We start from the raw sequence: 14,783 nt of genomic DNA, 5'->3' as shown, positions 1-14,783 counted from the left end.
AGAATATGGCATAATGTATATAAAACTCCTAGTAGAATGTGTGGCATATAGGAGGCACTTGTAAAATGGCAGTTATTCTATGAAAAAATTATGGTATCCTATGTTTGATTATTTTACAATGATAGATGGAAAAAGAAGATAGATAATCTAAGTAAATTAAACTTGGTTTAAAAATATATTTTAGAATCCACACTTGAAGACAGATGTGCCTGTTGCTCTAAAATCCCATTTTGGAAAAGAGAAAAGACCAGTATAAAGACCTGGCTACCAGAGCAGGAGGGATGGTCTTCTGAGTATGCAAGTGACTGGGCTTCAAGTTTATACATCATTATACTGCCGGTAAAATAAACCACATGTATTGCTCTTACCCAGCTAAGAAACACGTCTCTTCTGTCAATTGCAAAAATACAGAAGGAAAAATACAGAAAGTAATGGGAGTTCCTGGAGGTAATGTGGCAAATTGGAAATAGTACAAAAAGGAATTATCACAAAAGATATTTAAAAACAAAACGAATATTAGAAGAGATACTGCACTCAACACTAAATCAGAGTCAGCTTTGTAAGGGAAGCAAGAAAGCCATCCAGTCCCTCAAGCTCAGCAGAAAGTTTAGCCACTGCTCCCATAAGACACACTCAGCACACAGAGACACCTACACTCCCACACACACATAGAGAGTTACAGTATATGAGTATACAGTCTACAGTATATACACATATACTCTACATACAAATATAGGTGTAGTTTGTGTGTAGATAGAAAGATGGATATCTTCTTTACAGTTTCTCTGAAGCTGGAGAGGTGATTAAATGTAAAGGTGGCAAAGTATTTACTTCTTTGCATAAGTAAGCTTAAAGAGTTAAGACATTAACCAGTGAGTTTTCACTGATGAGGGAAAATTAAAAACTTAAAAGTTTTTTGAAATATCAAGCAAAATCACAGCATTATAATTGAGTTCAACAGTAAATCATGAAATCACAGGAAGCAGGAAGAAGGCCACTTTGAATCCCAGCTGCTGTGACTGGAGGGATGCTTGTTGGTGCAACACAGGAAATCATCAGAGGATAAATAGCCTCTGAGTGAAAAGTCTGCAGCCCACTGGGAGTTATTCTTGCCTTGGGTAAAAAGGGGTAAGTTTCTAAATCCCAAACTTTACAGCGATTCTGTCATTATATCGTTGCAATATGGCAGGGAATGGTCAAAATGGAATAGAGCTGTGCCTCCTTAGGAAATTATACTTACACAAACCTACATATGACTAAGACCAAAATCAGCCCCAAATTGAGGTTTGATTAATTATGGACTAAAACAGAGAACTTTAATATTAATACAGCAGCTCTGAACAACAACAACAAAAAAAGGTACAGGTAATATAGTCCAGTGTGAAACACGAACTAAATAAAAATACAAGTGAATACAAGAATATAAGTAGTGTTGGAGAAGACTCTTGAGAGTCCCTTGGACTGCAAGGAGATCCAACCAGTCCATTCTAAAGGAGATCAGCCCTGGGTGTTCATTGGAAGGACTGATGCTGAAGCTGAAACTCCAATACTTTGGCCACCTCATGAGAAGAGCTGACTCATTTGAAAAGACCCTGATGCTGGGAAAGATTGAGGGCAGGAAGAGAAGGGGATGTCAGAGGATGAGATGGCTGGATGGCATCACTGACTCGATGGACATGGGTTTGGGTGAACTCCGGGAGTTGGTGATGGACAGGGACGCCTGGCGTGCTGCAGTTCATGCGGTCGCAAAGAATCGGACACAATTGAGCGACCGAACTGAACTGAACTGACAAGAATAAGAGAAGAATCACAGCAATGGTGAAGAATAAGCCATGAAAAAGAAGAAGCAAGTTCAGAACCAGGATAAAAACCATTAACTATACAACTTCTTGATGATAACTTCACTACTTCTGATATATGCCAAGATAAGACTGACAACTACAGAACCACACATCTGCTAACCCTGTGTCAGAGTCTGCTTGTGTGCATAAGCTTAAGTGGCATGCCTAGCCAAGCTAGTATTGTTCATTTCATATAATGGGCAAAATTGCTTTCAACTACTAATTTTGTTGTCTGTTTAAAGTCTTAAGTAAAGATGACCTTTTGCTTTGGTTACAGCACCTTACCAACATTCCCAACCATTATAGAGCTAATAATCTGACACTTAGAAAACTAGTCTGAAGAATTTCTCTGATGTACTTAATTATGTGAATGGGTATTATCAAGCTGAATTATCTTTCACCCTTGAAAAGTAGAAAATAGTGTTTACCAAGGGTAATTTAAATCCACTGTATACAAAAATGCATTTTTAATGGTGTATAAGGTCCCAGACTTATCATTTAATTCTACAGATACTTTTTTTAATGACTACGTGACTAGATGGGAAACAGCAATTGTAGTCACTCACTTTTTTGTCATTTTTGGGTCAGTTCAGTTGCTCAGTCATGTCCAACTCTTTGCAACTCCACGGACTGCAGCACAACAGGCCTTCCTGTCCATCACCAACTCCCACAGCTTACTCAAACTCATGTTTATTGAATCAGTGATACCATCCAACCATCTCATCCTCTGTCATACCCTTCTCTTCCCACTTTCATCATTCCCAGCATCAGGGTCTTAGTTAGTTCTTCGCATCAGGTGTCCAAAGTATTGGAGTTTCAGATTCAGCAGCAGTCCTTCCAATGAATATTTAGGACTGATTTCCTTTAGGATGAACTGGTTGTATCTCCTTGCAGTCCAAGGGACTCTCAAGAGTCTTCTCCAACACCACAGTTCAAAAGCATCAATTCTTCGGCGCTCAGCTTTCTTTATAGTCCAACTTTCATCTCCATACATGACTACTGGAAAAACCAAAGCTTTGACTAGATGGACCTTTGTTGCCAAAGTAATATCTCTGCTTTTTAATATGCTGTATAGATTGGTCATAACTTTTCTTCCAAGGAGCCAGCGTCTTTGAATTTCATAGCTGCAGTCACCATCTGCAGTGCTTTTGGAGCCCCCCCAAATAAAATATGTCACTATTTCCATTGTTTCCCCATCTATTTGCCATTAAGTGATGGGACCAGATGCCATGATCTTAGTTTTCTGAATGTTGAGTTTCAAGCCAACATTTTCACTCTCCCCTTTCACCTTCATCAAGAGGCTCTTTAGTTCTTCTTCACTTTTTGTCATAAGAGTGTCACTGGCATATCTGAGGTTATTAATATTTCTCCTGGCAATCTTGATTCCAGCTTGTGCTTCATCCAGTTCATCAGTTTTTTGATGTACTCTACATTTAAGTTAAATAAGCAGGGTGACAATATACAGCCTTGACGTACTCCTTTTCCAATTTGAAACCAGTCTGTTGTTCCATGTCCAGTTCTAACTGTTGCTTCTTGATCTGATAAAGATTTCTCAGGAGGCAGGTCAGGTGGTCTGGTATTTCTGTCCCTTGAAGAATTTTCCACCGTTTATTGTGATCCACACAGCCAAAGGTTTTGGAATAGTCAATAAAGCAGAAGTAGATATTTTTCTGGAGCTCTCTGGCTTTTTTGATGATCCAACAGATGTTAGCAATTTGTTCTTTGGTACTTCTGCCTTTTCTAAACCCAGCTTGAACATCTGGAAGTTCACGGTTCACGTACTGTTGAAGCCTGGCTTGGAGAATTTTGAGCATTACTTTGCTAGCCTGTGAGATGAGTGCAATTGTGCAAATACACAATAAATCTGTGACAGCTTCATTTAATGTTTATTCTCACTTTATCTGGTTTTATTTTTAAATTATCAATTACCTGTATTCTTACAAATAAATCTCTATTTTTCCCATTTGGATGTACCATTTTTATTTATAGTGCTATTTTCCATTTAGTCTCAAAATGGCATGATATCGAGACTATTCTTGCTCTTTGATACAAAAGGGATATTTATACACATATTTGAACACGTATAAATATACTCATTATGATAAGGTCAGGGTGACATTAATAGTCTCTGGAGATCATAAATGAGGAGGGATACCAGCTCTCCACCCTGACCCCCACCCCCACCATTAAGGAGCAAAAGGACAAACTCCAGGGTTCTGTGAATTCAGAGGAGAATAGCCCAAGGAGCAACACCAAACACAGAGGCATACAAGACAGAGTACCAAATGGCATTCTTGTGCACATATGAATATCACATGCACTATTTACAATATACCACCTGTGTTATTTTCTGTTTGACAAATGAGAATTATTTTCTCCAGATTATAATTGCTTGCTCTCTATTACTTCCTGCCCCCTTACTCTGTTCTGAGAACCAAATGGCACTCCTGCTAGAATCAAATTGTTGCATCCCTGAACGTGCCTTTCTAAGACTGAGGACAGTCGCTATGTACTCTCCCTCTCCTCCAGATATAAAATGCAACCATACTTTATTTTTGCTGTTATTTACATTTTCCTTATTTAACAGTCCACTTTCCTAAAAGTTTATTAGATACAGAAACTGAGGGGTAGAAAGATTACAATTTTTTTTTTTTTTTTTGCCTGTGGTCATGCAGTAGAGCAGCAGGTGAATGAAAAGAAAGCCCAAATTCACCAAGAGTTTTCAACTACATCACCCTTCTCTGAATGAGAATTTTTTAAAATAATAATAATAATAAAAGCACATATCTCTCTTTTCTTAAGGGCAATGAATTCATCTCAGTGGCTGTCCATCTGTAAAGAACATGATGTTTTAAGTCATTCTGGACTCACAGTTCACTGCTTCTAAGTAGTAGACAATCTAAAAAAGCTTTGATAAGTCTTTGACTTTAACTCCAAAAGTATCCCCTACGTAAGTTCAAAGCTTCCCAAGACTGCCTCAAATTGGGGAGGGCTCAGTATCCTACAGGAACACAAGAGATAACTGTCTTATCTTCTGATGAGCAGGTTAGGTGGCTTCACATTGAACAGACACAAACCTAGGAATCTGGTGGACATAAATACCTGAGCAAGTTTCAGGGTATTATCCAGTAAAATTTATTTCACAGATTTACAAGCTTTGGGAAGGGAGAGTTACCAAAGGTTAAAGGATGGACTCATTTTTCTAGTTAGAGTAAATTTTGGAGAAACTGCTTAGGCTTAATACTAGACAAGTGCTGGAAAAGACTCTTGAGAGTCCCCTGGACTGCAAGGAGATTAACCCAGTCAATCCTAAAGGAAATCAACCATGAATATTCACTGGAAGGACTGATGCTGACGCTGAAGCTCCAATACTTTGGCCACCTGATGCAAAAACCCGACTCATTGGAAAAGACCTGACTCATTGGAAAAGACCCTGAAACTGGGAAAGATTGAAGGCAAAAGGAGAAGAAGGTGGTAGAAGATGAGATGGTTAGGTAGCATAACCAATGCAACAGACATGAATTTGAGCAAACTCCGAGAGACAGTGGAGGACAGAGGAGGCTGGCATGCCACGAGGAAAGCCCCATATACAGTCTATGTGGTCACAAGGAGTCAGAAACGATTTAACGACTGAGCAACAGCAACAAGTTGCAGGGTTATTTTTCTCTCTGCCCCCTGTTCCTGCAGCTGGAATCCGTGCTGTAGCACTGCCCTTTCCTTTCTTTTTACCTATATATCACCAACCTACTTGAAAGATTCAAATCATGATGTATCAGCTTTTTCAAGTTTCCTCCAACCATGGCAGCTATCAGCGCTTTCTCCTGTCCTGGGTCAAATGTTTGTATATTTCTCAGTCTTGATTGTTTTTCCACTTGGCTTTATCTCCTCAATTAACTTGCAAACTCTGAGTTCATGGGGGCCTCCAACTCTTCAGTAATAAGTGGACCTGAGGTGAGGCCTGGATTCAATTCACAGCTCCACAGAAATAACAGAGAGAATGTCCTCATGTTTAATCTGTGTCTCTCTCTCCTTATGTACTATCAATTAGCAGGTAGGGTAATCTGGTCCACTGGGACTATAGGTCCTATTTAAGAATTCTTCATTTTTCCCATTCAGGAGAACAGAAAAATCTCCCTGAAGAGCCCTTTATATCAAATGGTAGCCATTTTTTTTTCCCTCTGTTTGACATGCATGAACAAAATTCTATTTAGTTAATTTTTTTTTTTTTTTTTTGCTGTTTTGCTGTCATTTAAAGGGCAGATACACTTTTCCAATACTGTTTTCAGGCCAGCATCTGATTTCCTGCTCACCTCTTTGAGATTTCAGTGCCCTTTTAACTGTCCTTTAGTCCTGTGGGAGGCCTAGCTATGAACCAACCCTTCCTCTCTCGGATATATATATGTATTTCCCTTTCCACAGAGTCGCTCCATTATTTTTTATCCCTCCCACTCTCATTACAACAAAAGAGGACAAGAAAGGTGCTGCTTGCAGATATGGCAGCATGTCACATATCTGACCCCATCTGCCAACCACATAATAGTCCTTGGTACAGTTTTGTCGGGGAACAGTAAGAAACTGATGTCTCCCATTGTTATGCAAAGTCATAGAGGTAGCTTACTAAAAGAAATAATAAGTTACATCATAATATCTAATACCTTTACTCCTACCATAATATGTCTTTAACTGATAAATTTATGGTAAATGTGTAACAGCCAAAGGAAAAAAAAATGTTCCTAATATTTGAAATTCTTTTCTGTGATTGTGAACTCCTGGGGAATGTATGATCTGGATTATGAAATGGAAATTATCTTTCTTCCTGAATTCAATTACATCAACAGGAAAGGAAACAAAGTGTTTGAAAACAAAGATTAGAAATGGTATCTTGGAAATAGTATCTTGGAAGAGTAGTAAGAAACCAATATAAAAAAGCTTAACTAGGATCAGTTGAAGTTGGTATAGTTAAGAACAAAAATGGAACTGTACTGGCATACAATGGGAAATAACTAAGTGCATACCTAATAAAGAAGATGAGGAATTTTAGCAAGATGGCAAAAGTATCATTCCAGTGAATAAGTCTAGACTGTGGAAAAAGAGTTGTGAAATTTCTTTCTGTAAAGAAAAGTCACAAAGAACATAGGACCACTGTCTGACTAGCATAATACAAAGCTATTGTGTCATAAATTAGTGAGATGATTTAATGCCATCATAAAGTCTCTTACTTGCAACTTTATGATTTTACGGAACCAAAAGTTTATTAATTGGATTTGAAAATAAAAATAGGATATAGTGCTCTATGAATGAAATCATTTATTCAGTCTGCTCTAAGTAATATATTTACATTGACAGTCACTGAAGCAAAGAAATGAAATTTCATTTTGAGGGACTATTCAGTTAACGGCAATTACAGTGAAGCTAAAAACGTTCACCCTATTCATACTTGAAATGCATTCAGTATAATACTTTGCTTGTCCTTCCAAAAAGCCAAAAGGGAAAGTAAGATCTTCCCCAATTCAACTGGGAGCTGATAGCACATTCCTTTAGTTCACTGCAGCTGCCAAGAGCTCAGTTCCAGGACTAGGGGGGTATAACTGGCTCTTTGCCTTAGATTTTGTTGATTGCAAGCCTTGAGCCTATCTCTTCCAAGACTCTTCCCAAAGCATGAGAACCAGGCCTGAGAACATGAATGATGAATTATCTGTATAGATGGAAAGCAACCCAAGACCATGGTTCCTAACACTATCTTAAGACATAAATTGAATCCATAGGCTAATGCAATTAGCTGCATCCCCATGAGTCTTACCCTAGTCACATTAAAACAGTACATTTTAAGAATACACAGCACATTTTTTTCCTGAAGAATTTGCTCATTCCCCATTTCTCAAAATAAGTTCAAGGTAGTTTGCCTTACAAAACAAAAACGAAAAGAATTTTACAATATCAGTAAGAAGAGTTGGTACCAGAGGCAATAAAATTAAGCAAAGATGATGAAGAAAAATGCATTCCTTGAATTTCTTTTATGACATCTATTCACCAGCATTGCTTCACCCCTAAATTTTTAACCTCTGATTCCTAATTGTCAGGACCCTGACATCCTCACTGATTTGTTCACTAGAAAATGATTTCTTAGGCTTGATGTGCAACCTGGTCAATCTAAAATACTTAATAAATCACTTAGAGGCTTCCCAGGGACAAACAGGACATGAGTAATTAATACTGTATAAAATAATCTGCTCATCTGGCATGTGAATTTTCGGTAACACAAACAGGAAGGACAACTTTGAATGGACAAAAATCATCTCAAGATACAAAGAACAGCCTACTTTTTCTTGTGATGGTGACCAAAGCAGTGATGATTAAGGATGTGCTGTGTGTGTGTGTGTGTGTGTGTGTGTTCTCAGATGTACATAGGGATAATGGAGTGAGAAGCGGGAAGAGAAACGGTTAAAGCTAACTGTATTTGAAAGAGCTTCAGATTTACTTTTTTAAACAACATTCAATAAAGTCCATCCTCCCTCCTCCCACAGACTGACACCCTATAAATATGTGTTCGATCAAAAAGCGGTACCTGATCACAAGGTTTCTCCAAACTCAAACGGGCTAAAAATCACAATTCATTGCACCTTGGGATAATCTTGCCGTGAGGATGACAATATTCTGGGACCAGATGTAATGGTCAACTGACCTTCCAGAGCACTTTTACCCCTTAGGGTCAAGCTGTACATTTAGATTCAACCCACTGACAGTCTGAAATATCTTCCAGATCCTTCTTCTCTACCTAATCCTTTGGTTCTCAATTCCACCAAATCTTTTCTGTCAGCTACTGCCTGAGGTGTCATTCTTAAAATTTGTGAGATTAATTGATATTACTTGAATTGAGAGCATATAGCTTGCTAATTTGTCATACACATGTTGATAAATTTATTCAATTTACTGGTTCTAGCACATCCTGCAAGCTATTTATGGGCAGTACATTAACTATATTAAGACACCAAGTCATCTGTTGATTTGGCTCCCCTTAAAAACTATTCAAAGACATTTACTTGGTTTTTCAATTGCAGTGGGGATTTGTCCTGCACTAATGCAGTTATAAGGCTTCTCTGGTGGCTAAGTAAAGAATCTGTGGAGATGAGGGCTTCATCTCTGGGTCAGAAGATTCCCTGAAGAAGGAAATGGCAACCCATTCCAGTATTCTTGCCTGTGAAATCCCATGTACAGAGGAGCCTGGTGGGCAACAGTTCATGGGGTTGCAAACAGTCAGACATGACTGAGTCTGACTAAACAACAACAATGACTATAACAGCAATTATAATCTTTTATTAACCTCCTTGGAAATTATGAGTATAATAAGTCGGAGGTAAAAAATACAGTAGTTTGGTTTTTTTTTTCTTTTTAAAGAAGACAATTGTGAAGTTTACAAGAGATATGACTCTCAAAATTATGTAATTATCAACAGGTTCTCTAAAAAACAAGTAAAACATCCACAGAATAATTTACAAAGAAAGCTTTAAAAACTAAGAAAATACTTTGGGTCACTCTGCTCTAAGTATTGCACTAGTATACCTTTAACTGGGGTTTACATTTTGACCCTGAATGCTATGTTTACTAGTTTTCCTAAACTTAATGCAATGAGTTTAGTGCAACAAAATTCACAATGTCAAAAATGGGTACCAGTTCACAGTTCTTTAATGACTTCTTAGTCTCAGTGATGTTTAATATAGTAAAAAGAATATTAAAATAAAGCTTTGCAATTCCAAGATTATTTTACTAAAAAGGTTTGACTACAAATAACTTTTTAAAATTCAAGATGGGACAATATATAATTAAGGAAACTTATTCTGAAGACTACACAAATATAGATATCTACAGGGAAAATATCATTTCAAAAATTGCTTTTTAATAACATCAGAATCATTGGTGAATGGTAGACAGGCAGATATAAATCAAAGGATAATCTTCCTTACCCATATGCCACATATCCACAAATCTCAGCTACTATGAAGTAAGTCTGCTAAGCAATATTCCCAGAAAAATGATGATAAGTTCCTAGATCCGTAGCAGAAACTTTTAGACTTAAGTAGTTCACAAAGGACCAAACAGATCAAGCACAACAGGAAGACAATTAGAGTTAACTCGAGACAATATCAACTATGCATGAAAACAAATATTCCCAAGTACTTCAAAAAATCTGAATTTCATGCTCAGAATTTTCCAGGTGAGCAGTAGAGTAAGGGACTGACCAGCTATTTCAAAGAAGAAAAGTCACAGTGATATCTTTCTAACTCTTGTAATTAATTTTAGACCACAATGAAATGATTTTGCTTAAACTACCTATAAACTAATTTTATTTCCTCTTGATTCTAGCTACTAGAAGACAAAATTAAGAAGTAATCTTTTGTGTGTACCATGGATGGTTTTAGATCTGCAAACACAGGCAAATAAAGGGATACAGTGGCATAGACTTTTATGCTGGCCAAGTTCCTACCTAGTCTTTGATGTGTCTGTTTATAATTGCCCTGCTTTTTTAAATTAAATTATTTTTTTTCAAGACTCCTTACGTAAAATGTTCAAAACACACTTTTTCTAATCTTACACTAACTCTTATTACCTATGTCTTTTTACAGCTGAGCAACGTTTTAGGCCTAAATAAAAATAAAATCTTCTCTTCCACATAAATGTTTTCACAAATGAAAATAAAGCTACTTCAGGTTAAGAAAGGTCATGGTTTACAAAGTCAAAGCAATGGAATTTGCAGTTTTATCAGTGGTTCTCAGACTTTAGCTTACATCATAATCATCACCTGAGGTGAAAAACCCAGAATGTGGGTCCCACACTCTGAATTTCTGATTTAGAAAGCCTGGGACGGGTATGAGAATTTGTGTTCCTAACAAGTTCCCAGGGGACACTGATGCTGAAGGTTAGGGGTAACCACTTTGAGAATCTAACTTCTGTGATATGAAAGACAGATTTGAAAAATAATAGATAAATATAGTTTTCACCCACCTAATAGCTATGACATTTATAACGACTAGAGATGCTGCCTAATTTTCAAACAAAGCCAATTCTGTTCCTAGCTAAGTAACTAATAACCACATCAACAGTAAAAAAAAAAAAAAAAAAGGAAGAAGAAGAAGAAGATCATCACCTTCATAACTAGGATCAGCTCAGTAGCAGAAATGCTTCCCCCCTTAATGTCAATCAGCTTGAGCACAGGATCATTTTGATGCAATTGTTCTAGGGTAAGTCTTATGCTTCTAGATCTTATTCTTTGCCACTACCTAATATGAAACTTGCCAGGGCAAATAATCTAAATGGCAAAAAGTGACAGAAAAATGGAACATTGCCTCTCTAATCCAGACAGTTCCAAAACATCCCTTACCCCCACCCGATTGTCTCACTTCTCATTATCTCCTACACACACACACACACACACACACACACACACACACACACTAAAAAAAAAAAAAGACCCCTCTGTTTATTTGGGTTAATATGAACCAATGGGAGAGAAATAAAGACTTGGATAAGCAGAATTCAGACTCTCTCAGACTAGGGAACAGCTTCCTGAGAAGGTTCTATCGTTTATCTGCAACATTGGTCCGCCCTTAGAATCCCAGCCACTCTCAGATGCTAGACATCAGTGTCCAGCAAAAGTCAAAGGAGCTCTAAATGAATTCCTGCTGCTCAAGGCCCCACCTCCTGCCATCAGCCAAGCGGGTAAGACCTCCGGAGAGTCTCGGCAACTCTATCCTACATGCACCACCACCACCAGCAAGAGCCGCGCTACCATCACCACCAAGAAAGCTCTCAATTTCTTTCTGGAAAGAGGGAGTGCGGAGAGAGGAGATAATCGGATGCTTAGAGCTGGGAGAGAGTGAGGATCTCTCGACTAGAGCCAAGGAGGGAGGCAGGAAGACAGGCAAGGGGAGTGGCCGCAGAAGCTCAGCACAGATCAGTCCTCACCGCTTCAGACCCTCTCCCTCCACCCCCAGCACGGCTTTAGCCCTGGACCAGACACCGCGGAGAGAGTCAAGGCTCGGTTGGATTTCGCGCCTCGGTTCGCAAACAGCTGCCCACTGCGCACTCGAGGCTCCCAGAGTTCGAGGACTCAAGGTCCCCTGGCATCTGCGCCCACTCCGAAGTCACTTCTAAGGTCCGCGCTTCCACAGACACTCATGCCCTTTACCCCTGGGCAGCCTCTGCGGTGCTGGGGCCTCGGCCCCTAGAGAAATGGAAATCACAAGCCGGGGGTCGGGGTTGGGCGGTGGGGGGAGGTGTGTTGATGTGCAAATTTCATTTTTTCTGGATGTCAGCCATAGCCTAGATGCTTTGGGTGAGTCTCGGCCTGCTGTTCCCTCAAGGGCTGTTGTCCTAACCTTCCCACCATACCTCGAGAATACAAAAGTTATTTTTCCTTTGTGTCACTGCCCGCTTGTCCCAGGAGAAGGCGTACATTTCAGTTCAGCCAGAGCCTGAGGGTGTGTGTGTGTTTCTTTCGGTCCCAAAAGCCAAGGGTGCCAGCTGCTGACAGGCAAAGGAACCTGGATTTGCTCTTGAGGACTTAAAAACATTCGAGTTAACAAGCCTGCCCTTCTCTCGATCCTAGGCCGACCAGCCCTGGGTTTTCCAGAGAACTGAGATTGTGTTCCAGTTGCAATGAGCTCGCGTCCTGCCCCGGAGCCGAGACGCGCGGACTTGGCTGTCCGTTCATTCATGCATTTGCTCATCCATTCACATAAACATGTTCCTTAATTGCGTCTGGCACCGAGAATCTTGCCTGCTATTTTCCCCTCCCAAGTCAGTGCTCATGGCAACGGCTGGTGCAGAATGTAACTCGACTGTCAGCCCACTTCCAGAGCCGGAAAATCAAGTCAAGGAGGCATTCCACTCCGCCGTCTGCCCCCAGAGAAGGAAAAGGTGGAAAGGAGAAAGCTGGGGGAGGGGGATGGAAGGCAGAGAGCAACGGGCCGCTCACTAGGGTCACATTCGAAGCTTCCCTTCGGAGGAAACGGCGACACCGACGGCAAAGACTGCAAGGAGCCCAATCATCATTAAACCCAAGGCTGCTAGAGCTCCGGTCCCCAGAGGGGATAAATCAAGTGCAAAGTCACTCATTCGCAGGAGAGCGGGGCTGCCGGCTCGACCCAACACTGATCCCGAACCGAGGCACTGGGAGAGCGGCTCGCAGCCCAATCCGCAGCGCGCTCGCTGCCTCCTTATCACTCCCAATAACGTGATGAAGTGTAAATCAAAAGCCACGCCGGGAGGGGCCCCGGAACGGCGCGAGTCGTGCATTTTCGCTCACCAGCCTGTCTTACCTAAGAATCACAAGGTCACGACAGCGTCGCGATTCCACTCACCGTACACTCCTTGGCCAGAGATCCCCTCCAGGAGGACTGTCAGCAGCCACACGAGACCGTACACTATATCCATCTTCACGTGAACATGAACATATCCAGCCCGGGGGGGACGCAGCGGGACCTTCTGGAGGCCGGCGGCCAGCCCGGCGCGCTCCGCTCGCGTCTCAGCGGAGACGAGGTGCCGGGGAATCGCTCGCGGAAGAAAGAAGCGCCGTGCGTCCGTCCTTTCCCGGCGGCGGCCGAAAGCGGAGCGCAGGAGCCCCGCACACCCCACACTCATGCACGCACGCACACACAGACACACACACACTCACACAACACAATACCCTGACACACTTCCACGCACGCCGCACTCACACCGGGCGCCTGGGAAAATCGCAGACGCCGGGGAGGAGCAGGGGGCGTGCTGGGAAGCGGAGCCGCGAGGCGAAGGGTTCTCCAGGGGAGCCGGCTCGAGTCTCCGCAGCGGCGGCAGCGGCGGCGGCGGCGGCGCGCTGGGCCAGCGGCGGGTGCGGGCGAGGGGCCGGGTGTGCCGAGCGGTGCGAGCCTGGCGCGGGCAGCCACGGAGCAGGAAGTGGCCTCTGACTCGGGGCACCGAGCAGGGGCTTCCTCGTTTGGGTTCGCCTTTACAAAGTAACTCGCGAAGGTCCCCGGAGGAGCGTCAAGCGGCGGCAGCGGCCCGCCGGTCCGCAGTCCGGAGCCCCCAGCCCTGCTGTCTTGCCTTCCCCCATTCCATCAGTTGCCATTGCAACGCCAATCCTGTTACACGATACAGGCTCGCATCGCCGAGCAGGGAGAGGAGGAAGAGAAGGAGGAGGAAGAGGAGTGGGGCTAGGGGTACGGGGGTGGGGAGAAAGGGAAGGGAGGAGGGGGAAGAAGGAGGAGAGGGACCGGCAGGGCGCAGAGTGTGCGTCTGGAGCTCTCTCGGGCACCAGCCTCAGCTGCCGCCGCTGCCACCGCCGCCACTATTCTCCAAAATAGCCTTGAGCGCCCCGCCAGCGAAGAGGGGTCTCAGACCCGCCGCACCAATTCCGGGAGCCGAAAGCAGAGTCCAGGCACCGCCACTTGCAAGAGAGGGAGAAAGCCAAGCAGAGACCGGATCGCACACACGTCTACGCTTGCCCACCGGCACCGCGCGCGTCCTCTTCGCTTCCGCGCTGCCCCCGCCAGGTGGAGGGATGGGGGCGGTCGGGACAGGCGGGAGTTTAGAGGAGGGAGCCGCAGAAGGGGTTCCCCGCCTGTGCTAACGTAGTGCTGGCATCCGGAGGTGAACGCGAGAGCAGCTGCCAGAGGAGGACCCCGGCTGCGTGGCCGCCGCTCAGGCCCCAGCTACGGCGGAGGTGCCCGGGCTGGGCGGCGGAGCGCCGAGGGTTCGACGCCGGCCGGAATCCCTGGGTGTGCGCGGGGGTGCGCGCCGCGGAGGCGGAAAGGAGACGGAGGAGGAGGGCGAAGCCGAGAGCGGGCTGCTGAGCTGCCGGGCTGCTGAGCTGCCAGGCTGCCGGAGAGGAGGGCTGTGTGTGGTCACGTTGTGCGCTACGTGCTGAGAGCGCGAGCTGCTAGCCGCAGCCGGGCGACGTCAAAGCCG

General features: G+C 43.0%; 1 protein-coding gene across 1 annotated transcript in view; it reads right to left on the bottom strand.

The window, feature by feature from the left end:
* MDGA2 (MAM domain containing glycosylphosphatidylinositol anchor 2) overlaps positions 1 to 13,478 on the bottom strand; it is a 921,279-nt gene extending 907,801 nt beyond the window's left edge. The window contains exon 1 of the mRNA XM_068965010.1: positions 13,199 to 13,478. Within this exon, the coding sequence (XP_068821111.1) occupies positions 13,199 to 13,478 (280 nt within the window). The remainder of the gene's footprint in view (positions 1 to 13,198) is intronic.
* Between the last annotated feature and the right edge of the window lie 1,305 nt (positions 13,479 to 14,783).

This window comes from Capricornis sumatraensis, chromosome 2 (assembly GCF_032405125.1).
Source record: "Capricornis sumatraensis isolate serow.1 chromosome 2, serow.2, whole genome shotgun sequence".
Lineage (NCBI taxonomy): Eukaryota > Metazoa > Chordata > Mammalia > Artiodactyla > Bovidae > Capricornis > Capricornis sumatraensis.
Note: the sequence above shows the minus strand (reverse complement) of the source record. Positions and strands in the feature narration are given on the sequence as shown.